Source organism: Lampris incognitus, chromosome 2 (assembly GCF_029633865.1).
Source record: "Lampris incognitus isolate fLamInc1 chromosome 2, fLamInc1.hap2, whole genome shotgun sequence".
Taxonomy (NCBI): domain Eukaryota; kingdom Metazoa; phylum Chordata; class Actinopteri; order Lampriformes; family Lampridae; genus Lampris; species Lampris incognitus.
The window spans coordinates 140,737,327-140,759,826 of NC_079212.1; the positions used below are offsets into that span (position 1 = coordinate 140,737,327).

The window sequence follows — 22,500 nt, forward strand, 5'->3', positions numbered from 1 at the left end:
GTTTGCTGTATTTTTTTCCCCAGATTTTCCCTTGTATTCTTCATCGGTCCTATGTGCATGAGCAGGTAAACTTTCTTAATACTTTGGGCATCCGGGTAGCATTGCCTACCAACATGGGGATCGCCAGTTCGAATCCCCATGTTACCTCCGGCTTGGTCGGGCGTACCTACAGACACAATTGGCCGTGTCTGCAGGTGGGAAGCCAGATGCGGGTATGTGTCCTGGTCACTGCACTAGCGCCTCCTCTGGCTGGTCAGGGCGCCTGTTCGGCGGGGAGGGGGAACTGGGGGGAATAGTGTGATCCTCCCACGCACTACATCCCCCTGACAAAACTCCTCACTGTCAGTGGGAAAGAAGTGGCTGGCGACTCCACATGTATCGGAGGAGACATGTGGTAGTCTGCAGCCCTCCCCAGATCAGCAGAGGGGATCGAGCAGCGACCGGGACGGCTCAGAAGAGTGGGCTAATTGGCCGGGTACAATTGGGTAGTAAAAAGGGGGGGAAATCCAAAAAAAAAAACTTTCTTAATACTTTTTACCGAATGTTCCGTGGTTTTGTTTTTCAGGAGGAGGAGGAATGGCATCCTCCGATACGTCACCTCAGTCTATCCGTCACGGGATTCAGATAGTCCCACCGGAGCCCAGTGTGATGGTGGAGGAGGTTTTGTTGGCCATAGGAGAGCAAGTTGGACATGGCAAGCTACTGTTGGCTTCCAGGATGAACAAGGCCGTGGTGATATTTTGGAAGGAGGAGCCTCATGTTCGTGAGATGATTGAGAGGGGTGTAGTGATCAGGGATATCTATAGTGCTGTTTCCCCCATTGTCGGTTCCCTCTACCAGAATCACAGTGTCGGGCGTTCCGGCGTTTATCTCCAACGAGCTGTTGGAAAAAGAGCTGCGGAGGTTTGGTAAATTTGCCAGTGCTTTCAAAACTGTCGGTCTCGGATGGACAGATCCGAAGCTGAAACACGTTCAGTCACTCAGGAGACAGGTGTTTGTGTTTTTGGACCCTCCGACACAGAAGTTGGAGGATTCCTTCGGAGTTAAACACGGTTATGGCTCATACATGGTGTATGCTAGTTTGGGGAAGTTGAAATGTTTCGAGTGTGGCGATGTCAGCCATAAGCAGTTGCATGTCCACATAGACAGCAAGTGGAGGCAGACACCGCAGAGGCTAACATCCCGCCCGCTGATAATGTCTCCGAGGTAGGGCGAGGAGAACGGAATCAGTCAGAGGAACAGCCTGCCCCACCGGTTGTAGATGAGGAAATTGCTCCACCAGTTGTAAACGAGGAAATGGGCTCTCAGCCTATGGCCTCGGAGCCTGGGGCAGAGCTTGCAGAAACCCTTGCAGCTGAACAGGTGGCGGCATCCAGCAGCTTGGCACGGACTGAGGACGTGCTCAGTGGTGAGGGACAGAGTGTGAAGGGTGGAGGTAGGCCTACTGAAGGGAGTACTGAGTGTAGAGGAGATTCCCAGCTGCCAGGTGACAGGTGAGGCCGAGGATATGGGTCGCGATTCAGAGTCTGATAGTGTGTCAGTTGATGAAACATACCACAGCACATATCTGTATTCTCCGGAAGACATAAATGTTTTTTTTTGGATGAAATTTTAGGGAAGTCAGTAAAAGTAATAGATTATTTCAGTAGTACAGAGTAGTTGATTAGGACTGTTGGTCATCTGTAGAAGCTGGTGGGTTTTGAGCTGCTTGATAAGAAAAAACGTTTATGCCTTAAAAAAAACATCATAGCAGCAATTTTCAATTGCTGAGAAAGGCAGCAAAGGGGAAAACGTTAAGAAGGACAAAAGTTGTAAAAGAAATTATGATCATCCATCACGGAGTGCTTTATTCTTTTTTTTTCTGGTTCATGCCGGTCTCTTTCTGTCTCTATTTTTTTCTTCTCTTTTCTACCCATCTTATGCAGGGGCTCAGGGTAAGAGGGCTTTAGTGGCTGAGGTTGTGAAGCAAAAAAGATAGATGTGTTTTTTCTGCAGGAAACTCATGGTGACCAAACTAATGAGATAGACTGGGGGCGGTGGTGGGAGGGGTCATATACACTCAGCCATGGCACCAACTTCAGTGGGGGTTAGCGGTGTTGCTAACTAAAAGAACCCATCCAAGGATTGTATCATCTGTGGAGTTAGTTAAGGGGAGGTATCTGATTGTAAGGGCATAAATTGAAGGGTGCCTTTTCTGTTTGGTCAATGCCCCAATTCAGGGGGCTGACAGATTTGCCTTTCTCAATGTTTTGAGGGATGAGCTGCAGAAGTATGGTCAGGAGCAGCTGATCATAAGTGGGAATTGGAACTGCACCATTGATTTCACCATGGACAGGACAAATGAGGACCCACACACATTCAGTCTTCTGGTATCTTAGACAGAATAGTTACTCAATTGGATTTGCTAGATGCATGGAGATTGAAACACCCCACTGCTAGACAGTACACGTGGGTCAGGGTGAGCAATAACAGGGTAAGTACAGCCAGGTTAGATGGGTTTTACATTTCAAAGTCACTTGCATCCAGTCTAGTTAGTAGCTCCATTACTCCAGCTGGCTTCAATGATCACCATTTCGTCACTGTAGATTTAATCATTTCGCCTGGGCAAAACGTTAGGTCATATTGGCATTTCAATAACAAGTTGCTGCTGGATAGCATTTTCTGTCAGAGCTTTGAACAGTTTTAGGTCTGCTGGTAAAGTAAAAAAGCTAATTTTGATTTGCTGATGCAGTGGTGGGAAGTGGGCAAGGCACAGAGTCGCATCTTCTGTCAGCAGTATACATCTCCCTCCACTGCTAGGATTAAAGCAGCAGTTCAGGAGCTGTAGGACAGTATTAAGAACATTGAGTGTGCTATGAACAGTAATCCAGGCCTGCTGGAAGAAAAAAGACTGGTGCTCAGGACTTTCATGCAGGGAAGAGTGAAAGGAGCCCTCATTAGGTCTTGTTTCCTCAACATCAAAGACATGGATGCTTCGAGATCTTTCTTCTTCAATTCAGAAAAGACTGTTGCCAGGAGCAAGCTGATGACATCCCTAAAGCTCCCTGGTGGCAGGGAGATGACTGATCCAAGGGAAATGAGGAGTCATGCTGTGGCTTTTTACTCTTCTCTCTTTGGAGCAGAGGAATGTGATCAAGACAGTACTGCAGAGCTGCTGGAAGGGCTTCCTCAGCTCAGTCCCGAGGAAAAGGCAGATCTGGACAGAGAACTCAGCTTGGAAGAGTTGACTGTAACTGTTGGTCAGATGGCTTCAGGATGGGCTCCAGGAATAGATGGACTCACCACTGACTTTTAAAAGCATTTCTGGTGTTCTGTTGGACCTGACCTGCATGAAATACTCTTGGAGTGCTTCCAAGCAGGGACGATGCCTGTCTCTTGTAAGAGGGAAGTTCTCCCCTTGCTCCCTGAAAAGGGAGATTTAGCTTTGCTGAGAAACCGGATGCTGGTGGCCTGTTTATGCTCGAACTATAAAATGCTTTCCAGAGCACTGTCAAACAGACTATCTGGATATACTTGTTCATATGGACCAAACCTACTGTGAAAAGAACAATAATGGACAATTCTTTTTTCTTTTTGGAGATGTGATTGACATATATAAACTTTATGATCTTGACATTGGTATTCTCTCCTTAGATCAAGAAAAAGCATTTGACAGGGTGGACCATGGCTATTTGTTTTCAGTACTTAAAGCTTTTGGTTTTGGTGACCATTCTTTATTATGGGGAAGGTACAGTGGTTCTGAGTATTGGGGGAGGGTTGAGCCAGTCAATCCCTGTGCAGATGGGGATAAGGAAGGGTTGTCCCATCTCAGGGCAACTTTACAGTCTGGCTATTGAACCTCTGCTGTGCAGGCTGAGAAGCCGTCTCAGCGGGCTTTCGCTGCTAGGCACACAACACAACCTACCTTTGATGGTTTCTGACATAGATGATTTAAATGTGTTTGTCAGGGATCAGGGGGATGTGGAGGCACTAACAGGACAGTCTGGGTTTATATCAGAAGCTTCATCAGCAAAAGTAAACAGGGCAAAGAGTGAGGCCTTACAGATAGGACAGTGGAGAGAGAGGGCAGCACCCAGTCTGCCTGCAGGTTTACAGTGGGGGAGAAGAGGGATGAAGGTATTGGAGGTATTGTTAGGCACAGAGGATTATCGGAGGCAGAATTGAAAGGATGTGATGGAGATAGTGTGTTCCAAGTTGTCTGTAAGTGGAAATGGTTGCTACCCCAGCTATCATATAGGGGTCAAGTTTTGGTTGCCAATAACTTGGTTGCCTTGACGCTGTGGCACAAACTGATTATTCTCTCCACAAAGAGGCCTGATTGAAGACATTCAGCGGGCCATAGTGGATTTTTTCTGGTCAGGGCAGCACTGGATCCAAGCCCTGCCTTATACTTGCCAGTGGAAGAAGGAGGGCAGGGTCTTGTGGACATTACCTCTCGAGTGATGGCCTTTAGACTGAAGACTGCACAGAGACTGCTTTACCACTGTGGTGTGCAGTGGCTAGACACAGCCAAGCTCATCCTGCGGACAATCAGTCATCTGGGATACAGTAAGCAACTGTTTCTGCTGAGGCTGGAGGAGGCAGATCTTACAGGCCTGTTGCCATTCTACACCTCTGTCCTGGATGCCTGGAAGATCCTGAAGGCCTCCAGGGAGCCTGCTGCTATGGCTGGTCTGTAACTGTTTGAGGAGCCACTGTTTTGCAACCGCTTCATTCAAGCCTGGACCCTGTCCTCAGCCGGCATAAGATCTTCTCTGAAGGAGGCCAGCTGTGTGAAGCTAGGAAATCTGCTGACATCCGCGGGGACCCTGCAACAATGCACCAAAATCAGACCCAGGTGTTTGAGTCATATTACTGAGGTGTGTGCATCGCTTCCACAGTACCTGAGGACATTTATGGAGAACTGTGAGCTAGCTGGCCATTGGGAGGAGGGTGTTGAATATAGCTCTCTGCAGTTGACTGTCTCTGCTAATGTGGGGGAGTGGCAGGAGTTAGAGGGCCAACTTCTTTCTTTCATGACCCCACAGCTGGATAAGTTTGAGGACCTGAGAAAAAGGCAACTTACATTCTGTGTGTGAAGGAGAGGCACTTTCAGTCTCTGCAGGCGATGAAAGCATCAAGGTGGTCTGAGTTTTTTGGCCCAGCCTCTTCCCCGAAAGGCTGCTGGAGGTCCCTGTACAAGCTACCGGTTGAAAAACAATCGGCTGACCTCCAATGGAGGATTGTGTATGGAGCGATAGACACAGAGCACACCTGGATCCTGATCACAGGGAGGTGTGTATTTTTTTCTCACTGTGAAACTCCAACACATTTATTTGTTCAGTGTCCTAGGTTTATGGGTGTGTTTGAGTTCTTAAGGCGTTTTGTTTTTGTTGGCTTGGGGGGAGGCTTTTTCTTTTCAGTTGTTTGTATATGGTCCCAAATATCTAGCCAGGCAGAAAGGTACGCACACATATAAATTTCATATCAGCTACTGCCAAGTTAGCCATCTGGCTGAGCCATTAGAACTGGGCCTGAGCGGTGGGCTGTGTGGACCCTATGCAGGTTCTTACAGGACTGCTGAAGGCTCGGCTCAGGGTGGAGCATGCCTACTACAAAATGGTAGACAATGGGCAATAGGGGGAGTATTGTGCTCAGTGGGAGATGATGAAGACCTGGGGCCTCATATATCAATCATTACTATGGGCAAATTTGTGTGTACACACCCATGGAATTGTTAAGCCCTGATAGTCAGTAGCAAAGCATGATGGCTATTTGTAATTCCTTCCTCCTAACATCTATTGTCTACCTCTTGCAACGAGCAATCACCCAGGCCTGCAGAGACATCAGTGTTAGCCAATCGGTGTCGAAATTCAGGGGTTACCCAGGTTCTACACTGGTCTCTGAGACAAACTTCAGGGCTGAAAAATCCCATGGGTGTGTACGCACAAATTTGCACATAGTAACGATTGCTACATGAGGACCCTGGTTTTCTTTTTCCAATTTGTGTAACGAGGGAAAATCCTGGCTGTATTGTATGTTTTTTTTCTTCACTTGCACTATTGTAGTCGATGTCCTTTTGTCTGTATACCAATTGTAGTGTCTAATACAGGGATTTGTAAATCTCTGACTCGCTCTCTCTCTCTCTTTCTCTCACAAACATTCCTCGCTCTCTCTCTCTCGCTTTCTCTCTCTCTCTCTCTCACAAACATTCTCTCGCTCTGTCTATCTCTCTGTCTTTTTCTGTTGTGTTTTCTATCGCTTTCTATCTCTTTCCGTCACACTCATCTCTTCAACTCTGTCCCTCTATCCCTATTTCTTTCTTTCTATCGCTCTGTCACTCTCTCACTCTGTCATAGTCATGCTCTCTCTCTCTCTCTCTATCTCTGTCTCTATTGCTCAGTCCCACTTTGACTCTTATTCTCTCTTTCTTGCTCCCTCCGTGTCTCCCTTTTTGTCTTTCTTGCTATAGCGATCCCTCCTTCCTCTCAGTTACCCAATCAGTAGCATTTGAGGTTTCCAGGGAACCTGAGTGACTCAGAGTCCTAACACAGAAGAATGAGGGATGCATGTTATGCAATATCATCCAGCTAATGTGTAATAATTCATCTTTAATTGAAACTGAAATCGCTGGGTGACGTGCACGCAAGAGATCTGCTCTTCTGTATAAACATTCAAGCCCACTAGGGCTGTTAGGGCGGTTTGAGTCACCATGTTAAATTATCAATGAACCCATTTTGGACGTGAGGTTTTGGGTAAAATTCAAGTGGTTCCTGCTCCAGTTTAGGTTTAAATTACGATTCGAGTAGGTTATCACATAGGAGGACTTGAACTTGGTAGGATGCTCTACTTGACAACACGCAGTAGACATAAACAGTGATTTAAAGCAGGTAATCTCACCAGAGAGGCCTAACGGTTAGAGAAGCGGGCTTGTGACCGGAAGGTCGCCAGGTCGATCCCCAGACCGGCAGGAAAATGTGGGTGGGAGGGTGAATGAACTGCGCTCTCCCCTCCCTCAATACCCACGGCCGATGTGCCCTTGGGCAAGGCCCTTAACCCCCAACCAGCTGCTCCAGTGGAGCTGCTCAGTAGCCCGCGGTGGAAACTGCGGTCGTACTGGGCAGCTCCCAGGTGGGAATGTGTGGAAGCGTGTGAATATGCAGCAGGGCGTTGCTGAAAAATAGCACACGCGCTCAGCGTACTACCCTGGGTAAATAAAGGATAAGAAAAAAAGACCACGGCTAAAGGAGGGGTAAAACCACAACCTCGTGGAAGGCCAGATATTCGGCTTTCTAGATGTTAGCTGTTTGTTCAACCGGAGTTTCAGCTTCTGATGTTGTCATGTGCGTTGGTTAAGCTCCTCTACACACTCGGGCCCTGCTGCCATGTTTCTGCTCCAGCCACAAGAACTCGGCTTCCTTCTTTTCCCTTTCTTTAATATGCCGCTGCAATAGACAGCGCCAGGCATGACATCTGTTTGCACGTAGGTCTTTAGGATTGCAGCTTTAAGCTCTCCATCTGTGTCTGAGCAGGCGAGACAGAAGACCACGGACTCCGTGATGTGATGGTCTGGGTCTGGATTCAGGTTGAGGAGAACGTTGAACTGTTGTCTCAGCTCCTGCAGACCGGATTGTTTCTAAACTTCATTAACTAACCGCTGGGCTTTTGGATGGACCTTGTGTGTGTGCTGGGAAGAAAGAAAAGTTTCCTGGTCTCTCAACCCTCTGTTTAATCTGTCCTTCCAATAGAGCGCCACACGGTGGTCATATGTGTATTGTGCGTACTTTGACTTCCCAAGCAGGTGAATCTTAATGCATAAAAGAGGCAATCTCATTTAAAAAAAATTTGGGGGGGGGGGAGGGGTTCCCCCCTTTTCGCCCCAATTGTATCTGGCCAATTACCCCACTCTTCCGAGCCGCCCCAGTCACCGCTCCACCCCCTCTGCCGATCCGGGGAGGGCTGCAGACTACCAAATGCCTCCTCCGATACATGTGGAGTCACCAGCCAATTCTTTTCACCTGACAGTGAGGAGTTTCACCAGGGGGACGTAGCGCGTGGGTGGATCACGCTATTCCCCCCCCCCCAGTTCCCCCTCCCCACTTAACAGGTGCCCCGGCTGACCAGAGGAGGCGCTAGTGCAGCAACCAGGACACATACCCACATCCGGCTGCCCACCCGCAGAGACGGCCAATTGTGTCTGTAGGGACACCAGGCCAAGCCGGAGGCAACACGGGGATTCGAACCAGCGATCCCCATGTTGGTAGGCAACCGAATAGACCCCAATGCTTCCTGGATGCCCCCAGTCTCATTTAATTTTACGCTAGGCCATTGACAAAACAATTATATTCGTTCTTCCGTTTTCATCCCTTGAAACAGGAGGTGCAGACCTCCCCTCGTTACAGGGAGCTCCAAGACCCCTTCATACATGTTCAGCAGGTTTTCTTATGATGTCATCCCAAGGCGGAGTCAAGCTGCACCTTTAAGACAAAAGGATTTTGTGTTTCAGCGTTATCGTCCTGATTTTCATATTTTCTCAGGGTGTTTCTGTTATTCTGCCCCACCCCACCTCACTGTTTTATTCTGCCCCACCCCACCTCAGTGGTGTATTCTGCCCCACCCCACCTCACTGTTTTATTCTGCCCCACCCCACCTCACTGTTTTATTCTGCCCCACCCCACCTCACTGTTTTATTCTGCCCCACCCCACCTCACTGTTTTTACATATCAAAGAAAAACAGCTGCTCTGGAGAGTTGTCGGCACCCTCGGCCTCCTCTCCATCGCTGTTCTCGCTGGGATGGAGGGATGGAGGGATGATGGCTGGAGGGATGGATGGATGCTACTGAAAGTATGAATGCATTACTGCAAAGCCATTATCCTCCGCAGGCATCAGTTCATCATAAAACACTTAATCCCTTCAGCAAGTTCCCTCTGGGACAGGACCGCCTCCCGCTCCTGCACTCGCCCACCCTCTGTAACTCGCCCCAGCTCACTCTCTCTCTCTCTCTCTCTCTCTCTCTCTCTCTCTCAGTCTCTATTGCTCTCTCTCTCGCTCACTCTGTCTCTTTCTATCGCTCTCTCTGTCTCTCTCTCACTCGCTGTCTCTCTCTCTCTGTCTTCTTTCTGCCTCCTTTTTCCCATTCTCTCATTCTCATTCTCTTCTTTTTCACTTCCTTTTTTCCTCTTCACATCTCTCTATCATTCCCTCTCTACATCTTCTCTTGATTTATCTTGTTTTGTGTATTTGTGCCTTTCTTTTTTCCACTTTCTCTCTCTCCATCTTATTTTTCTTTCTCATTCTGTTTTTTTTTCTTTTTCTCTTCCTTTTTCTCTCTCGTTCTCCCTTTCCCATTGTCTCTCCCTCCCTCTCTGCTTCTCTCTCTCTCTCTTTAATTCCTCATTTCTCTAGCCCCCTTTACTGTTATTATGTTTTCATACAGTGCACTCGAGAGGATCCAAACCAAACACAATCCATCATCTTACTGGGTACCCCCCTCCCTCTCTCTCTCTCTCCGTCCATCAGGGTGATAAATGCGGGTAAGAGCATGCTGAACGAGGACCAGGCCTCCTGTGAGAAGCTGTATGTGAAGAAACCGAGTGGCAAACACCGCAACTCCACTCTGCTGGAGGACAACGGGGTGAGAGCAACGTTGTTGTTGTTGTTGTTGTTGTTGTTGTTGTTGTTGTTGTTGTTGTTTCATTCCTTTGTTGGTTTGTTTTTATTAAGTGGATGTTTGAAGTTACAGTTAATGGAAGACAACATGCAGGTTTGTTTAAACAAGGAAGTCAGCGGGATGTGAACTGAGATGTTTTTTTTTTTAAATTTATTTATTTTGTGGATCCCCCTTTTTTTTTCGTCCCCAATTGTACCCGGCCAATTACCCCACTCTTCCGAGCTGTCCAAGTTGCCGCTCCACCCCCTCTTCCGATCCGGGGAGGGCTGCAGACTACCACATGCCTCCTCCAATATATATATGTGGAGTCGCCAGCCGCTTCTTTTCACCTGACAGTGAGGAATTTCACCAGGGGGACACAGTGCATGGGAGGGTCACAGCCCCCCCCCCCCCAAACAGGCACCCGGACCAACCAGAGGAGGTGCTAGTGCAGCGACCAGGACACATACCCACATCCGGCTTCCCACCCGCAGACACGGCCAATTGTGTCTGTAGGGATGCTCGACCAAGCCGGCGGTAACACGGGGATTCGAACAGGCGATCCCCGTGTTGGTAGGCAACGGAATAGACCGCCACACTACCCGGACGCCCATCGGTTTTTCACTTTAGTTAATAAGAAGTACTGACGATAGCTCTCTGGGTCCAGAGAGTAGATGCGTGACTATCAGCGAGTCGTTGCGTGCGGCGGTGAGTCGGCGAGGCCCAAAAATCCCCGTTCCCTGTGAGATTGGGGATGTGTAATCCTCCTAAATGTGTTTACACAGCAAAACAAGTCGATAACACGCAGGATCTGTGTTGGAACCACACCCCTCAGCTTGCCCGCTGGCCTAGCAGACCTGAACACACACATGCACGCATGCACACAACCACACACACATGCACACTTCCACTCCAAGTCTGCCATGCCCTAAATGAATTACATCATGCCTTTTTGCCCTCTCCTCCCCCACCTTGGTCCAGTGTGGGAGGGGGAAGCAGATGTCCCTCGCCCGTTCATCTGTTAGCCGGTCTGTGAGGCTCCAAAACAGACCTGCAAACACAAACACGTTGCCGGGATGCCGTTTTTTTTTATAAGGGATGACATCACGGCATCAACAAACCGCTTTAGGTCGGCTTCAGTCGCTGGTCCACATTTTATTTCACTTCCTGCCTTGCGCAACACTTTGTAAGCCCTGTTTTGAAAGCTGCAGTGTAAACAATGGGATTATTGTTACTCTTATTATTATTACTGTAGTTATCACCATCATCATCATCGCCATCATTTGAATAGAGACTTCCTCTTCCTCCTATAGGCAGGCTAAGTGGTCACCAAGGACGCGGCCATTTCAGTGACATGATGTGATGTGGTTGATTTTATTGTGATCGTTGCTGAATTTTACCGTTACACAAAAAATAATTGACAATGTTTGCTGATTTTAATTTCACTGTTACATCCATCCATCCGGGGGCGCAACGGGGGGGGTGGGGGGTGCAGAGGACGCAATCCACACAGGCGCTGCATCGGCGGGGGCGCCAAAAGACCGTACACAAAAAAAAAACTTATAATTAAAAAAGATAACATGTAACGATCCAAAATTTTCGTTAAATAATCCATAGCTAATCCAAAATTCTCATCTAAGTCGTAATATTTATAAATATTCAACTTTTAAAAAACAAATAGGCCTATAACCAGATATTGTTTACTGTACAATGTACTTTTGGCGCCCCCACTGATGCGGCGCCTGTGTGCATTGCACCCTCTGCACACACCCCCCCCCCTCGTTGAATTGATGATGTCACTGGTCCAGTATGTACTTTTACACTTTTCACCACATCGTAGTTTAATTTGTGTTTTGCAGGTGAAGTTTAACCCGAGTTGAATATTTTTCCAAGTCTCTCATCTCATTTTCTTCTTCTGGCTTTTGTGTCCCCGTCGTGTAGTACGACTCCAAGCATGAAAATAGCATCACAGCGTCACCGGCTAGGCGGCCCCGGTGCTTGTAAGCCCTTGTAAATCCACGTCTCCTAACCGCCAGCTGTAATCTCCCGCGTCATGGCTGGACTGAACTCACGACCCTTTGGTTTTGGTTTTTGGTTTTTTCTGAAATCATAATTTTCATGTTCATATCTCTTACCTCCACACCTCTTTCCAGGACGGCACGGGGATCCCTTTTCACTTTTGGGGCGTGTTTGACGGCCACGCGGGGTCGGGAGCCGCCATCATGGCCTCCAAGCTCCTCCACCGCCTCATCAGAGACCGCCTGGGAGAGATCGCCCACCTGCTGGAGAACCCGTCCAACCCGCCCCCGATCTGCCTGGCAAAGAACGGCAGCCCCTACCAGGCTGAGATGAAGAGGGGAGCGGCCACGGAGCCGGAGGACCCCGACGCCATCAGCGACCCCTCGGTTCGGTTCCACATGGAGAAAGTGGTCAGTCTGGAGAGCCTGGTGATGGGCGTCATCGAGAACGCCTTCAAGCAGATGGTGAGCTGCATGACGGCCCGTGATGCGGGCGTGTTTCAGCTGCTAGAATAAGAAGTCCCGGTTCTTGGTTTGTTTATACTGGAAGAAATCTGTCTGGACCGGTTCTTCGGCAAACATTTTGACATGAGGGGAAAAAGACTTTGGTGACAGCTGATCTCTGAGCTAACCGCCCCGAGCTCAGATCGTGTAGTCAACAAAACCTTCTATATTTAGTGCTGCTGTGTGGCGTTTGGACTGTGAATGTGAATACGTGTGCAGCAAAGAAGCTCTTCAGAGAGAGTGATGAAAGAGAGAGATGAGAGAGAGGACAGAGAGAGAGAGAGAACAGAGAGAGAGGATGGAGAGAGAGAGAGGACAGGGAGAGTGATGAGAGAGAGGACAGGGAGAGATAGTGATGAGAGAGAGAGAGGACAGGGAGAGAGGACGGAGAGAGAGAAAACAGAGAGTGTGATGAGAGAAAGAAGACAGGGAGAGCGAGAGAGAGGGAGAGAGGACAGAGAGAGAGAAGACCGCGAGAGAGGAGAGGGGGAGAGAGAGAGAGCGAGAGAGAGAGAGAGAGAGCGAGAGAGAGAGAGAGAGAGAGAGAGAGAGAGAGAGAGAGAGAGAGAGAGAGAGAGAGGACAGGGAGAAAGAGTGATGAGAGAGAGAGGACAGGGAGAGATAGTGATGAGAGAGAGAGGAGAGGGAGAGAAGACCGAGAGAGAGGAGAGGGGGAGAGAGAGAGTGATGAGAGAGGGAGAGAGGGCAGGGAGAGAGAGAAACCTTATTATTTATGTATTATATGTATACATTATTATCTTCTTTCTGTATGGATGTTTGTTAACGTTTGTTATTTTTACAATGCTTTGGCAATACTGTATTTTGTTATGGTCATGCCAATAAAGCAATTTGAATTTGAGAGAGAGAAAGAAAGAGAGAGAGAGAGGCGGAGTGGGCTCTTAATCCACTTCGACCACGTGGCCTTTTGATATGTTTTCTTCTTTTTCATGTCTTCTTCTTCTCCTCGTCCTCTCAGGATGACCTGATTGAAAAGGAGAAGGCCTCCTACACCATCTCCGGCGGCTGCTGTGCCTTAGCGGCCATCCATCTGATGGGGAAGCTGTACGTAGCCAACGCTGGAGACAGCAGGTGAGCGATAACCTGGCCAGACCAAGAGAGAACTTATCCCTGTACGTGTTGATGACAAGCCAGATGATAAATAGTGCTACCCAGACTGGAATGGAAGGACAGATGCTCTGAATAGACAGCGGATAAAGTGGCTGCATGGTTGCTTCACTGTCCCATCATGCACATCTGCACTCACATTCAAATCACTGTAAAATGGAAATGGTTCCGTTATAAATGTTTAATATCTGGATGTCGTGCATAACATGGGCTCTATGATTCAATGTATCATGCGCGGGAACGGTCCCAGCTCACACGGCTGCTTCTTGCGGCACCTGGAGGCCATTCCTTGTACTGCACCTCCCTTTTTTCCCCCCCAATATATATTTGGACAATTGCTATCTTTGCAACCTCTTGGTGGTTTTATGTGGTTTGATGTGGTTCTGTGTTCAGTCTTTCTTTCTGTATGTTGGTTCTAGCTGTCTTTCATCTCGGTCTTCAAGGGATTATTAAAGAATAAAAAAAATCTAAATTTCTGTCTCTCTCTCTCTCTCTCCATCCAGGGCCATAATCTTACGAAATGACGACATTGTTCCCATGTCCAGTGAGTTCACACCGGAGTCAGAGAGGCAGCGTCTGCAGTATTTGGTAGTGACATCTACATGTTCTCCTCCTAATCCTCCATATGTCCCTAGTTGTCTCTATGTCCCTAGTGGCCAGCGACAGATCATAAACAGTCATAACGTGACTAAATGTACTCAGTGTAAATCTGGCCATGGGAATCTTAGCTTGATGGACCATCTCACAGGAAATGCTCCACAAACCAGAAGAGAAACGGTTTAAGCCGTAACGTTTCTGCGTCTACCTGCCGGCTGAGGTTTTAACTGGCGAAGTCGAACCCGTCACTTCAGTGGAGAGAAGGTACCAGAACACATCCAGGAGGGTTAAAAAAAATGAAATAAAAAAAGAGACCCTGGATCTCTGTACAGGACTGGTCTCTGGTTGCCTGTTTTAGGAAACGGTTGTAGTTCTGAGTCATAGCGTGGGTGGATGATGGAGGTACTGCAGATAAAAAAGAAGCACCCTAAGGACGAGAGAGAGGAGGACATTCTGTATATGTCCTCGGTTACCCTCAATAAGTTTTGAGGCTGCTGATACTTTACAAAATAAGGCTCTACAATTAAAACTATTTGAAACCAACTACATCAGCAGAAGATACGACCGTTTCTCTTCACGAGAGCACCTCTTCTTTTTCTTTTTTTGGATTTCCCCCCCTTTCTCCCCAGTTCTATCCGGCCAATTACCCCACTCTTCTGAGCCGGGGAGGGCTGCAGACTACCACATGCCTCCTCCAATACATGTGGTCGCCAGCCGCTTCTTTTCACCTGACAGTGAGGAGTTTCACCGGGGGGATGTAGCGCATGGGGGGATCACGCTATTCCTCCCAGTTCCCCCTCCCCCCGAACAGGCGCCCCGACCGACTAGAGGAGGCGCTAGTGCAGCGACCAGGACACATACCCACATCCGGCTTCCCACCCGCAGACAGCCAATTGTGTCTGTAGGGACGCCCGACCAAGCCGGAGGTAACACGGAGATTCGAACCGGCGAGCCCTGTGTTGGTAGGCAACGGAATAGACCGTCACGCCACCCAGACGCCCACATTCCCCAATCCTCTGTGAATAGCGCACATGGCCCCTCTCCCTCTGGCAGTGAGAACTGCAAACAAGGTGTAGCAGCCATTGTGGCTGGTGTGCTGCCAGCTCAGCAGTAAACAGTTCCCCCCTTTGTAAAAATGGATCCTGGGACCAAAGCTAGGACGGACGACCTGGTGTATTATAAACTACATCAAACTATATGGGAACACTGCTGTACTAACGTATTAATTGGTAGATTACTTGTGCATCGTCACATTGTCATCACTTTTCAATCTTGTTTCCTGTTTGGGTAGGAACATTCCACTTCCGGTGTAGGAAGATGGCGGCGCGAACTTACATTTGTGGCGGCCTCTCCCAGTACCATCCATGCAGTGTCTTTGCCCACGTCTGCATCTAAGTTTGTCTTAGTTTGATGGCTGGGAGAGCTTGGTCTGCTGCATCCTGAGGGCCCAGGGACCACGGCCCTGCCCGGAGCTGCACCCAAAGAGGAAACACTGAGGCCGGTCCCCAAATAGCATCTGGATGTGGGCCACTTCAGGCAATGATGCGGCACTGATGGCCTTCTGGCCCTGACAAAATGGATCTGAGCCTGAAGTGGCCCACATGTATAAGCAAATATGGCCCAAATAGGCCAAATCAAATGTGGGCCTTTTTGGTAAAGTTGCGGTGCTCTCGGCAACATGTAATCTGGATGTGACCCTGAAGTGGCCCGTGTGGTAAATGGTGAATATGGCCCAAATATCACAAAACAGATGTGGGCCACCTTTAGCAAATATGTGGCACATGTGGCATTGCTATGGCTTGGTTCTGGCCCTGATCTGGCGAATAGGGGCGGACCATCCAAGTGCCATCATTCTACGCGGTATGTGGGCCGGATGAAATGTCGGGTGCGGGACGGGTCCAGGCCACAGCAATTTTGCTATCTGGGTATCAGATAGCTGGCCAGGCTAAGCTAACTGCTAGCCCATATAGACCGGCAGTTCCGACAATCATCCTGGCGTTCTCTCTCTTGGACCGTGGGATATGTTGGATATATGTGTTTTTGTAGTTTGGATGGTAAAGATGCCAGTTAGTATCATCAAAGCTCAGTGTTTTCGGTTTTTACTGATTTTCACCGAAAAATACCCAGATTTTTAAACTGGTTTTCACCCGGATTTTATGTTTCCACGGATCCAAAAGTTGTTCCTGTTCGTGTGAGGTTACATAACAGTGTCCTCTTGTGGCGAAATTCCAACATTCGCATGCTGGATGGCTTTGAAAAATAAAAACCGAAAACGCTGAGCCTTGAGTATCATGTAACTATTTCTTAACGGAGAAAAAAATGCTGGACGTCAGGTTTAACAGGTATCTGTTTTTAGACCATGGTGGAAATGTGGTTGAGTTTATTCTGTACCCCTCATGTCCCTGCAGGGCTTCCTGAGGCCGGAGCTTCTGGGTAATGAATTCACTCACATCGAGTTCCCCCGCAGGATCCAGCACAGTGAGCTAGGCAAGAAGATGCTCTTCAGAGACCACACTATGATGGGCTGGTAAGTGGGCAAAAAATATTATTCATGTCTTTTTCACCACTGTTCTTGTCTTCTGTATTTAGCAGCATAGAAACCTTCAGAATGACATGACTGGTGTTGTTTTGGCTGCAGGGCTTACAAGACCATCGTGGAGGACGATCTGAAATTCCCCCTTATATATGGAGAAGGCAAAAAGGTGAGACCCAGGAAAAAGTGAACAAACTACACTGGGACCAAAGCCTATTGTGGGGATTTACAGATACGTTCCCCACAGTGTCCCATTGGGAATGCTATTTTATCCTACAATACAATAAATGTGTAGCACAATATTGCTGAGATGGTCTACTCCTCACGAATTAGTCTGTTGACGTGCTAACCCCTTCTTGATAGAGAGGTGGGTGTTGTTTTTGTTTGTTTTTCGAGTTCGCGTTTGTTGCTGAGTTCTGCGGGCTCTGTCCCGAGAGCTGCTGCAGAATCTCCATCGTTGTCTGGGAGAACTGCGACTTCCTCACCGACCCCGCCTCAGTGGATTTGCATCACATTTAAGTACGACCCAATGCAATAACCCAAATCACTCTCTGTGTGTTTGTGTGTGTGTGTGTGTGTGCATGTGTGTGTGTACATAGGCCCGCGTCATGGCAACAATTGGAGTAACACGAGGACTGGGGGATCATGACCTCAAAGTGTACAACTCCAACATCCATATTAAACCCTTCCTGTCATGCTGCCCTGAGGTGAGTGGGAGACACACACCGATATGTTGTCGTTCTACCGCAGGAATTTTGTTTTTCATGGTGGCGCTGTCGCCTCACAGCAAGTAGGTCCTGGGTTCGAACCCCGGGGTAGTCCAACCTTGGGGGGGTCATCCTCTGTGTGGAGTTTGCATGTTCTCTCCGTGTCTGTGTGGGTTTCCTCCGGGGGCTCCGGTTTCCTCCCACAATCCAAAGACATGTAGGTCAGGTGACTCGGCCATGCTAAACTGTCCCTAGGTGTGTGTGTGTGTGTGTGTGTGTGTGTGTGTGTGTGTGTGTGTGTGTGTGTGTGTGTGTGTGTGTGTGTGCGGGTTTTCACTCATTCTTTATGGTGGTTCAAATCAACTCAGGATCACAAGTGGCTGGGGACCCTCTCAGCGGGCACTGGGTGGGTGGCAGAGATGTGGAGATGTACCCCGGGTAGATTCTTCAGTCCATCTTGAGGTGCGCCCACGCACGATCGAATTCAGACTAAATGGGGAACTGGGGGCCTCTGTTCCACCCAACGTGCGTGTATCTTTGGATCGTGGGTGGAAACTAAATAACCGAGAGAAAACCCACACAAACGGTGGGTGTACATGCAAACTCTTCCTGGGATCAAACTCAGCACCAAACGGTACTCGCCAGCACCAAGATACCTGCAGTTTTTTTAAGTCCTGCCAAATAATGTGCTGCAGATTCATGAGGTTACCTGGTGTTGTGTTTGACTGGACTGAAAGTCTGTACACGCGTGGTCCTGGATGGGATGTGGTTGGAGACTCCGACTTCGTGTAATGTGCATTTTCTCGTCTTATCCTTCGTTCTTCTGTCTCTCTGGAGACTGGCTGGGATTAAATACAGAGTAAATATAGAGTTAATAGAGAGTAAATATAGAGTAAATACAGAGTAAATATAGAGTAAATGTAGAGTTAATACAGAGTAAATATACAGTAAATACAGAGTAAATATACAGTAAATATAGAGTACATATAGCATAAATACAGAGTAAATACAGAGTAAATTTATAGAGTAACTATAGAGTAAATATAGAGTACATATAGCATAAATATAGAGTAAATACAGAGTAAATATATAGAGTAACTATAGAGTAAATATAGAGTACATATAGCATAAATACAGAGTAAATATAGAGTAAATACAGAGTAAATATATAGAGTAACTATATAGTAAGTAAAGCATAAATACAGAGTAAATACAGAGCAAATATAGAGTACATATAGAGTAAATGCGGAGTAAATATAGAGTAAATGGTTCATTCCATGTCTCGGTTTATCTCGTAGTATTTTTCAGCCTGTGTTAATGTAGCAGAGGTTTACTGTCCGCAGTCACTTCTTCATATTGTTACAGTACTACCTCATGTTCTTATAGTACTACCTCATATTACAGTACCACACACACACACACCCCTATGAGCTATCTATGTCAAACACTGTCCCCTAGTACCAGTCTACTTTCTACCTTTCTCATTTACTATATATTCTTTCAATTTTGAAATACGTCTCCTCTCTCTCTCTCTCTCTCTCTCTCTCTCTCTCTCTCTCTCTCTCTCTCTCTCTCTCTCTCTCTCTCTCTCTCTCTCTCTCTCTCTACGTGTCTCTTTCCTTCTCCATTTCTCTCTGTCTCACTCTAGCCTGCTCTCTCTCTCTTTCTCTCTTCTCTCCCTCTCTTTTCTCTCCTTCACCCTCTCTTATTTCTTTCATTCTCTCCTTGCATCACTCCGTCTAACCCTCTGCCATCTTTACTGCTGATTTGTGGTCCGCCGGTGATAATAATAATGATAATACTTTTATTTATGTAGCACTTTTCTAAAACAATGTTACAAAGTGCTTCACAAAAAAACAGATAAAACCAGACAAGGCAAAAATAAGAGTAAACATAAAAGAAAGAGAGCTGGGTCTCGCTCTGCATCTGTGCTCGTTGTAAGCTGCTGTGGATAAGAGCATCAGCTAACCCAAATACCGAACATGCAAATGTAAAACAAGCTACCAGGACGGCTGAGGATTATCTCCTTTACATACTAACAAACATCATCCTACTGCACAAACATCGACCTACTGCACAAACACCATCCTACTGCACAAACACCATCCTACTGCACAAACACCGGCCTACTGCTCAAACACCATCCTACTGCACAAACACCGGCCTACTGCTCAAACACCATCCTACTGCACAAACACCGACCTACTGCACAAACACCACCCTACTGCACAAACACTGACCTACTGCACAAACACCATCCTACTGCACAAACACTGACCTACTGCACAAACACCAACATACAGCACAAACACCATCCTACTGCACAAACACCGACCTACTGCACAAACACCAACATACAGCACAAACACCGACCTACTGCACAAACACCAACCTACTGCACAAATACCATCCTACTACACAAACACCATCCTACTGCACAAACGCCAACCTACTGCACAAACACCAGCCTGCTGCACAAACACCAGCCTGCTGCACAAACACCGGCCTGCTGCACAAACAACGGCCTACTGCGCAAACACCGTCATATTGCACAAACACCTTCCTACTGCACAAACACCGACCTACTGCAGAAACACTGGCCTACTGTACAAACACCGACCTACTGCACAAACACCGGCCTACTGCACAAACACGGGCCTACTGCTCAAACACCATCCTACCGCACAAACACCGACCTACTGCACAAACACAACCCTACTGCACAAACACTGACCTACTGCACAAACACCATCCTACTGCACAAACACCGACCTACTGCACAAATACCAGCCTACTGCTCAAACACCATCCTACTGCACAAACACCGACCTACTGCACAAACACCGACCTACTGCTCAAACACCATCCTACTGCACAAACACCGACCTACTGCACAAACACCGACCTACTGCACAAACACCGACCTACAGCACAAACACCGGCCTACTGCACAAACACCATCCTACAGCACAAACACCGACGTACTGCGCAAACACCATCCTACTGCACAAACACCATCCTACTGAACAAACACCGACCTATTGCACAAACATCATCCTACTGCACAAACACCGGCCTACTGCACAAACATCATCCTACTCCACAAACACCATCCTACTGCAGAAACACTGGCCTACTGTACAAACACCATCCTACTGCACAAACACCGGTCTACTGCACAAACACCAACCTACTGCGCAAACACCATCCTACTTCATAAACACCGACCTACTGCACAAACACCATCCTACTGCACAAACACCATCCTACTGCACAAAGACCGACGTACTGCGCAAACACCATCCTACTGCACAAACACCGACCCAGAGCTTAATTTGTGCCGGAGCAAGCCGGAGTGCGCTCCGGAACCTCCCAGATTTGGACCGGCACCTATTTGATTGGCTCCACCACCTCTTTCATCCCTATAAAAAAAATCTGTAAAAACATTCTCTCTAATATTTAGTGTTATCTGTTCTGTCACTCTATTATTTCCCATTGACGTTTTTTGCAAATGGCTTGTTTGCCTACGTTTGATGGATTTTAAATCAGCTATTTTGTTTTTAAGAGAGCGAGAGAGAGATGGACGTCAATCGCTTGTCCCGCAGTGCACGCCACGTCACAGGAGCTAACATTACCACGATATTAGACTCACAACTAGCCGCCTGCTCTATCAAAACCCATTTATTAAACAATGTCAAAAAGACAGTCACATTTGTTTAGTTTTTTCAGCAGGTCAGCCGAACCCTAAGAAAGCCATGGTAATTTCGGACGACCAACAAGGAAGGGCACAGCACAGCAGTAGCTAGCTAGCATAAGCGTGGCAGCACCTGCTGCTAGCAAACATGACGAGCAGGAGGAAAAAGAGGAGGATAACGAGCCAGAGGGCAGTCGAAGAGAACTGTTTTCAAGGTGTACCCCTACATACAGGGCGAACGAGTGATAGAACCTTGGACCAGAGGGCGTTTTTCGGAAGCCTGGCAAGGAATCTGGGGAAACGTATTGTAACCATCACGGATGAATAGGCTCGGTAGCCCTTGGCTAATGGGTCGGACCCTTTAGTCGACTGGTTAACATTGTCGCCCGCGGTGCGGAATACATGAGTTCGCGGCCCCGGCTGTGACGGTCCGGCCGGGGACGCCCTTCCCAAAGGAAGGGGGCGAGTTCGCGCCTCGGCTGTGACGGTCCGGCTGGGGACGACCCTCCAGAAGGAAGGGGGCAATGTAACGATCACGGATGAATAGGCCCGGTAGCCCTTGGCTAAGAGGTCGGACCTTTTAGTCGACTGGTTAGCGTTGTCGCCCACGGGGCGGAATACACGAGTTCGCCTCCCGGCTGTGACGGTCCGGCTGGAATTCGGGAGGGTATTGTAAAATTTGGAGGGGGGGTATAGTACTATTGTAAAAGTACTCTACCCACAGCATTGGTCGGACGACCCTGGGGCACTGTTTGGGGGAGATGAAGTCAGGTCTCCCTTGAAAAAGAGGTTTGTAATCTCAACGGGATCCTCCTGGTTAAATAAAGGTTAAATAATAAAAGTCGAAAGACTCTGCCAGCAGTTTAGAATCGATGGCGCGCGGAATGTCATCCGGGCATGTAGAGAATATAGGGACAATGGTGGCAAATGTGTCCCAGATAGACTGAAAGACCTCTTGGCAGCAGCAGTCAACGCTGTCCCCATCTCAAGTGCAGAGTGTGAGAGGGGCTTTTCCCCAGATGAACCTACTCTGCACCGCCAACAGGTCCTCTCTTCGCACGTCCACCATCTCCACACTACCCTTCCTTTGCCTTGTCGGACCACCGCTCACCCTGTTCAACCCCGTTCCGTATGTGAGGTCATGGATTACTAAAGGACATAGAACTGCACAGGACACTAGGAGTAAAGTAAGAAGAAGGGAGAAGGAGGCTGAAGGCTCTATTGGTGTTTTGTGGGCTGTTTTGGACAAATAAATAAAAGGTACTTTTTAAAAATTATGTTCCGCAGTGTTGTTAATTGAGCCTTATAGTTTTGTGGTGGTGATTAATGTATCGGGTCAAATTGTGTGATTCAAGCGCCGTAGCCTGTATGCATTGTATGCTGGCAAGTTGTTTCATGTTTTTTGTCTAAACATTTTGAAAGTTTCTTTAGCTCAGCATTAACTTGGCGAACTTTGCCACTGTGCATGTGCCTACTGCCTCGTCGTCACATCAGATGAGGCTAGGCCCGTCTGTTTAATAAAAGCAACAACGTTGTTGGTGGAAAAGAGCGTGACTATTGCGTAGCTGTTTCAGCATAATGAAAAACACTGTTTTGTGCATTTTTAAAATGCGTCCCGTGACTTTTCTTTCTGACCCCTAACCTGCTGGAGCAGCACCCTCTCAGTGCTCCGGGACCTCCTCATTTACAAATT

At 47.8% G+C, this 22,500-nt stretch overlaps 1 protein-coding gene across 2 annotated transcripts in view; it reads left to right on the top strand.

Annotated features, from left to right (window-relative positions):
• ppm1j (protein phosphatase, Mg2+/Mn2+ dependent, 1J) overlaps positions 1–22,500 on the top strand; it is a 43,536-nt gene that overhangs the window by 14,787 nt on the left and 6,249 nt on the right. For both annotated transcript variants that reach the window (XM_056275386.1, XM_056275387.1), the window contains exons 2-8: positions 9,500–9,614; positions 11,783–12,112; positions 13,128–13,240; positions 13,780–13,864; positions 16,282–16,400; positions 16,512–16,575; positions 17,006–17,113. In XM_056275386.1, coding sequence (XP_056131361.1) covers positions 9,500–9,614; positions 11,783–12,112; positions 13,128–13,240; positions 13,780–13,864; positions 16,282–16,400; positions 16,512–16,575; positions 17,006–17,113 — 934 coding nt within the window. The remainder of the gene's footprint in view (positions 1–9,499; positions 9,615–11,782; positions 12,113–13,127; positions 13,241–13,779; positions 13,865–16,281; positions 16,401–16,511; positions 16,576–17,005; positions 17,114–22,500) is intronic.